At 32.2% G+C, this 7,823-nt stretch overlaps 1 protein-coding gene across 1 annotated transcript; it reads left to right on the top strand.

Moving 5' to 3' along the window:
* LOC104702130 (UPF0725 protein At3g25080-like) lies at positions 684–2,651 on the top strand. Its single transcript, XM_010417961.2, has 5 exons — positions 684–838; positions 980–1,087; positions 1,206–1,404; positions 1,511–1,641; positions 1,735–2,651. The coding sequence occupies exons 1-5, from the start codon at positions 725–727 to the stop codon at positions 2,107–2,109; spliced, it is 927 nt and encodes a 308-aa protein (XP_010416263.1). The 5' UTR covers positions 684–724; the 3' UTR covers positions 2,110–2,651.

Raw genomic sequence — 7,823 nt, 5'->3', positions numbered from 1 at the left:
TCCATCGCCGGACTTCAGATTTACCATCAGTAACTTCTTCTACTGATTCATCCGCAAGATTGGAATCCTTAAAAGATTTTCAGATCTGTTCCGACTTCAACTAAATCCGTGACAGAAACTCCGCCTTTAGACCTATTCTGAGGTCTACTCCATTATTCATCAACGAAGAATTTTTTAGCGAAGATTTTACTTCATCATCAGATAAATTAAGCTGATGGCTAAACCAATCTTTTTTTTTGCGAGATCTGACTGAAGTTCCTGTAAAAAAAAAAAAGAAAGACAAAAACAAAATCCAAAATCCAAACTTAGCCTAATAAGTAATACAACCAGCTAAGATGGAAATATATAAACCCGACACAGCATAAAGGAGTGACAAGCTTGTCAGAATAAAAAAACAAAAAATCCGGCCATCACCGGAAATCTCCCTTCTCTCTCTAAAATATAAGGATGTGTTAAGAGAGAGAAGTTTTTTTTCGTTATAAGTTTTTCTTTCTTTTTCTGTGAAAAGGATAAAGTTTTTCTTTTTATTATTTTTCCTTAAGCATTTAATTATAGAAAATTATGCATACAAAACGCGTGTAAATTATATGTAAATGGGCTTTTGAAGGCCCAATTAAAGCACATAAGTTAGGTATATAAACGGGTGGAGTGGAGAAAACCAAAATAGACTCGAAGCATTCTGTCCATCCATATCAGCGCTCTCGGTTCCGAACTCAGAAGAGAGATGTCGTCGGCGGTGTTGACGTTCAAGAACCCAGAAGAGGGTGAGGTGTTGACGTTCAAGAACCCAAAAGAGGGTGGGAAGGATCTGAAATTTCCCCCTATAATACATGACTGGGTAATATATTCGTTTCTTTCAACCCTCCTGCTTATTTAATTGTTGTACGTTTTAAATTGATTCTCAATATGTATGTATCAGTATATCGCTTCTTCTTAATTTGGAGACTAATATAGTAACAAACGTACGGTTCTTAATTAGGACCTTCTTCCTAATGGGTACACTTACTCCAAGGATCGAAACGCTTCTCGTCGTGTATTAGTCAGCCTTTATGCTAGGTTGGGCCTTCATCGTTACAATTTTCTCATGGTTAGTTTAGTGATCTCTCTTCTTTGTTTTGTGATCATTTTTAGCTAATATATATATATATATATATATATATATATATATATATATCTGCTTTGCCATTTCAATTTCAATTTTTTAGGGAAAAGACGTGCAGCTCGGTAGCGTAATGAAGTACACCATGTCCACTTATTCTGCTGCTTCCGCTTACAGGATCTATTTCAAAGCCGAGGATCCTGCTGCTGCAGAGACCACCAAGCCTCCAATTTTTGAGGCTGAAGTAGATGAGATTGACTATGGCCAATTCATTTTGGTCTCCTATAGATCTGGACCTTATCCTGGTATATAATTATTATCATTAATTTATTGGTTGGTAATGGTAGACATACAACAATTCATCATTCTTTCTCTCTCTGTTTATATATATATATATATATATATATATAGCTGAAAGCAAGAAACACCTCGAACATTATCGTAACAACGTGTTGGGTGGCAAGTTGCTCTCATATTTCGAGCCCGATGAGTTGCTTCCAGGAGAGAATCCTTTCCAAGATGACACAGGCCGATTTCATCTGGTAATTAAAAGTTCAATCCCTCCCCCGTACCTACCACTCTTGAGTTTTACCAACTAATCGTATATATTGTTTTTTCTTTTTCTTTTTTTGCAGCTGGAAAAATCAGAGGTTCTTAAGAATGAGTGGATCCGTTTGTATTTGGAACTTGCCGTTGCCACAACTAATAGACACCATATCAGACACGGTGTAGGCGCTCTGAAGATTCACAAAGTGGCTATGGAGATCCAACGAGACCTTGAGCCCTTTCACATTGGACTTGGCGCCTATGATGCTACTTTCTACATTAAATACACAGACGATTGCAAGGATCGTGCTCGTGCTGGTGATGATGGCTATCGCGTTGCAATTGTAAGAAGAATCGTGGATGTGCATACGGGCATCTTTAGAATCATCGGTCTTACTCAGAGCTTTCAAACCATACCAGCCTCTAACGGAATTGCTGCCATTGAATCGTCCCCACAAGACTAGAATGTTCCATTTGAATACGTACGTACGTGGATCAGAGAATAATCGTCGATGATAGTTGACTAAGGCTTTGAATGGTTGGTCCATACACTCTATACTAAACAATGCATACTGATAATTTGGTATGCTAGACTCCATACTCATTTTTAAAGCAGACCAAAAATATGGAAATAGATAGTTATATTCTAGTATGGAGTTACTGTTTTATGGAGTATGTTTTATTGGTATGGAGTATTGGTCTGGATTTGGTCTGGAGTGTGTGATTGGTAAAAAAAATAGCGGACTGGTCCGATTTTAGTCTGGTCTGGAGCATACCAACCAACCATTCAAGGCCTAAGTTATTTGGTGGCATTGGTCTTAGGATTGTTATCTTATCTATATAACCGTACCGGGTTGCGTTTTCACAGTGGTGTGGGTATATCAAACCATTCAAGGCCTAAGTTATTTGTTTCAATGAATCTCCATTGACCTTCAAGCAACTGATTGGCATATCAAACCACCAAATCCTTTTTGATAGATGTGTGGATCTTTGTACCCTAATTCAAATAATTTAATTTTAATTACTCGACGTTATTGAATAGCAATATGAAAACATGTGTATATAACAACACATTACCGTGGAATCAGCTAAGATAAACTCAAGTGTTTCACCAGCCTTAGGAGTATATTGACGCCATGAAGGAAGTATTTTCACTTGCACTCTCCAATGGGTCTTGTATGGTCGCAAGTCACAAAGAAAAGCAAATGAAGCAGCCATTGATATAATTTTTATTTTAGCTGTAAGGAAGGAAAGCAGTGTGTGAGTTGGTGATGATCGAGTTAGGAATATGTAGGTATATATAGTTTTGAGCAGGGGGAAACGAAGAGAGAATCATGTATATTAACATTTTTAAAATATATTTTAAAGAGAATCTTTGATTTTCTAAGAAATTATATAAAATACAATACTATTGATTCAAATAATAGATTAGGAAGTTTATCAAATGTAAATATGGAATATGAAAAATACTTATTTACAGTACATGTATCTAAATAATATCTTCAATTAATTCTCTACTATCCTTATAACCAAACACAATTAAAAGATTTTGTTTGAAATATAAAATAATATTTTTTAATTAAAATTACGATTTTCCTATCATCTTTGTTTGATTTATTTAGTTTACTTGCTTTAAATCATCATAAAATAAATAAAATCATTGTAACTATATTTTTTTTTTGCATTTTTCGTTATTTGGATCTTGAAAAACGTGCATCTACTTAAGCAGAAAGGAACAATTGTGTTTGGGTATCTAACGGGATGTGTTTGGATATTAATAGAAATTGAAAATTATATCATTAACTTTTAGTAAATCATTAGTTCATTATTTTGTTAACACCATGACATTAGAATATTAGGCATATCTAATTGAGTTTATTAAATTACAGTTATGTTAAATAAACAAACAGTACTACAGTATACCACAAGTTTTATTTTGAATTTAACAATTTAAACTGGTAAACCTAAATAATATATAAATATAAGGGATTTACATTTTAAATTTACAAAACATTAGTCATGTATATAGTTAATCTACTAAAAAATTACATTTTTATTTTAATTTTAAAAATAAAGTCTCTCGGTGTACCGCGAATTAAAATCTAGTAAACCTTGATTCTCGTTTCGTTAAACAAACGAATTATTCTCACAAGCATAACTAACAAACAATAAGCTTGTATCTGCTTATATAGTAAAACATGTATACATAAAATATAAAAACGCTAATAATGAAATTAAGCGATCAATTGATTATAGTATGAACTCCATGTGCAATTATTTATCTCATGTTATCACATAAGTATGTGGCGATAAGTACATAATTAAATAATGTAAGAAGAATTTAATTATCAGACCAAAGTTGGTTCTCAAAGTTAGTAACTCACCAGATTGTGACACGTGTTAGTTTTAACGATCAAAGATCAAAGTTAAAAACTCACCAAATCGTGACATATGTCAGTTTTAACGATTAAATATCCAAGTTAGTAATTCATCAGATTATGACGCGTGCCAATTTTAACGATTAGAAATCACATATCAAAGTTAGTAATTCATCGGATCATGGCACGTGTCAATTTTAACGATAAGAAATCACAGTTTTCAAGCTTGGTAAAATGATGCATAAGATAATTGTAATATTATTATATTAAAAAAAACTTTGTTAATCCTAAAAAGAAAAAGATTGCAAATACACCCCTCTATATAAAGCAAAGAGATGATGACATATTTTTCGCGAAACAAAACTTCGACTAGCTTTCTTTTTCGTCGTAAAATTTTCTTCTTTGTTTTTTATTAACCTTTTGTTTGACACATCATTGTTCTTGAACAAGTCTCGAAGGCAATATGTTTGTTGTCTAATCAAAGCAACTATATAAAAGATTCCTAGATATTACCACGTGTTTTCGTCTTCATTTCTTTGAATTTTGTTTCGTTTTTCAATTTCATAATGCATACTACGCAATATTTGACTTTGAAGTGTTAACAAATTTTCTTATGCATAATAACTAAGGTTTTTGGGATTAACAAACTCATGGTATTGTTATTATTTATATTAATTTGCAGGATAGGTAGCATAAAAAAGATGAATATACAAATGCAAGATAACAATAGAGATTATATAACACTAGATCAACTAAACAGAAAACGTTATTATCGCCGAACGATAGTACAACTTACAAGAAAGTGGAAAACAAGAAATTTTTAATAAAAAAAAAGCTCATTAGAATAAATCCTCTCATAAAATAAAAGGGATTAAGAAAAATATACAGAAAATTATTAATTCTAAAAAATGTAAATACTCACTTCTAAATAAACATAGATCTTCTCATATTATTCATCTAACAAAATAATTTATTCAAATATATTGCTTTCAACTTTGTTCTATTGGTCAAACTTTTTTAATGGGAAGACAAATTTTCCTTATTTTCTTAAACCAAAATATACTCCTACTTTCTACTTTTTCAGTTTGGAATATGTAAGATTAATATGTTGTCCAAAAAAAAAAAAGATTAATATATGCATTTTTTTTTTTTTCAACATGCATCTTCTTTTTCTAATACTGTATTTTAAATTTTATTGTAGTAGTTTTAGATTATTTTATTTAATTTATATTTTCATCTTTGAATTATTTGAGATTCATATATTAACGTGCTTACAATTTTCTATTTTTCATTAATTATGTCAAATTAATTTTCTTCTAATTTCTCAACCTTGATTGGTTGGTCATAGACCTTTTTTTGGCAAACATAATTGTTACCATTCGTTCAATCTCAAAATAAGATAAAGAGGAGAAGGTCATCAACCTAAAGGTTGGATAAAATTGACTAATCAAACACAAGCCTACAACAAACATAGATAGATTGAAAAAACATAAATCGTTGTTGATAGATCCATAGGAGCTTGCAGACATAGGCCACATCATGGTGCGTCAAAGAAACTTCCATGAATACATTGGGAAATTTAACATAAGTTACTATCAAAAGATTTTGTGACGTTGGAAAAGGATCTTTAGTTTCATTAGTTGTTGGAGCAAGCCACTTTGAGATAGCTAAAAGACGTGAACATGCTCTCTCCACACAGGAGGAGGGCAGAGCCGACATTCTCTCTATGGTGGAGGAGGTTTGACGCAATGTTATCTCCCCAAGAGAAGAAAGTGAAAGAGGTTGGACACAAGGTTATCTCCCCAAGAGAGGAAAGCGGAGCGAAGGTTCTCTCAATGGTGGAGGAGGTTGGACGCAAGATTCTCTCCATAAGGGAGGAGGGCAGAACCGAGGTTCTCTATAGTTAGTTATACATTATTGTGATGTAATTTATTTTTAATTCAAAATATTTTTTGAGCCAATAATTTTAGTTATTAAAGAAACTATGCAAAAGTGAAAGTAAAGAGACATATAATAGTTGGCTTAATTTGTTCATATAGACATATAATAGTTGGCTTAATTTTAGTTATTGGTAGTGGTAAATAATAGATTTGTAACATACAGTAAACGAACATACAATAAACGTAGGTGTAAAAAATATACTTTTAATGGTAACATACATAAAAGATTTGTATATAAATATAAATCAGTGTATTATAGCAAATAATAATTAGAAATAATGTGCAATAAATTTTTATATACTTTTAATTAAATTTTATTTTATTTACAAAATTTTTAACCCGCACATCGAACAAGTCCTTATCTAGTAAACAATAATAGTCCACATACTTACTAGATTCATTGATGTTATTTAGCAGTAACAAACATATTTCATGAAACGATAGTTAAATTATGCATTGACCGAAGCAATAAACAATGAAGGACGAGGTTAGTTATCTCAATGGTTTTGGAGACGGAGATGTGTGAAAACGAGATTTTTTTTTTGTCAACAAAAGATTAGCTCAAACGAGCCAATGAGAAGGAAATTGTTTACACACAAAACATTGTGTGGAGAAGTGCGCGCATGTTGTGCCAAACAATCCGCTTTTACATTTGCATTTCTAGGAATAAAAGATAAGGAAAAAGAAGAAAATTCCTCCATGTCCATCTTGATATCATCGAGGTATGTCGAGAACGCTGGCCAGTCATGTGGCGAAAACACCATCTTCACCAAGTCTGAAAAGTCTGAGTAGAAAGCCACATCCCGGTAGTCATGCCCGATCATACACCGTATAGCCCAAATGAAAGTTTCGACTTCGGCATGTAAGGGAGAAAGGCTCCGCCGGAAATTGTTGGCTACGGTTTCGACAAAATAATTTTATATCAAGCTAAGTAGGAAAGATAAGATATAACGTCTTAATGATAGACTCTAGGCCTGGGCGTTCAGATATCGGATCAGATTCGATTCGAATATTTCGGATTTTGGATTTTTTGGATATTAGCTCTAACATCCATTCGGATATTTAAAAAATTCGGATCGGTTCGGATGTATTGTCGATAACCAAAATTAAACCAAATTTACTGGATAAAGTTTTATTCAAGTACTTTTTAATCTGATTGTGTCCAATAAATCATACTAACCGAGTATGTGAAAAAGATAGAAATGAAACAAATAACAAATTTAAAGTTCAAACTAACATAAAATTATACCAATACATAAAAATGTGATGTACTAACATCCAAAGTGAGACATAAGACCGTGTTAATGATAAAAAATAAAAATCAAAGTAAACAATAACGTAGATATATGAGTATATCTATGATTCGTGTATATTGTATATAGTTAGGTGTGTATATCTATATCTATGATACTTGTATATCGTATGTAGTTACGTATACATCTATTTTTATAAAGTTGTTTCTTATATTTTCGGCTATAATCGGATATCTATTGGATATCGGTTCTGATCGGATTTAATCCGATATCCAAAAATAATGAAAACAAAAACCGATCGGTTATTTCCTCAATATCAATTTGGTTTCTATTCGATTTTTAGGTTTGGATTTTATGCCCAGGCATAATAGACTCTATCGGAGTACGAAGCCTGTCGTTCTGTCTAATCCATGAATCCCAATCGATGTCGTCGTCTTAAAAATTTTGTTTACTTCTAAATTTTGTTTTGCTTTGATAGGTTCCAAGACCAACATAAGCTCTGCTACCATGTTCGGATATTGAGAGGAAGAAGAAAAGAAACAGAACAAAACAGAGCAAGAGACCTTTGTCTCTTCTCTTAGATAGAAGGCAAGAACGAAATTGAAAC

Source organism: Camelina sativa, chromosome 1 (genome assembly GCF_000633955.1).
Source record: "Camelina sativa cultivar DH55 chromosome 1, Cs, whole genome shotgun sequence".
In the NCBI taxonomy this organism is placed as follows: domain Eukaryota; kingdom Viridiplantae; phylum Streptophyta; class Magnoliopsida; order Brassicales; family Brassicaceae; genus Camelina; species Camelina sativa.
Note: the sequence above shows the minus strand (reverse complement) of the source record. Positions and strands in the feature narration are given on the sequence as shown.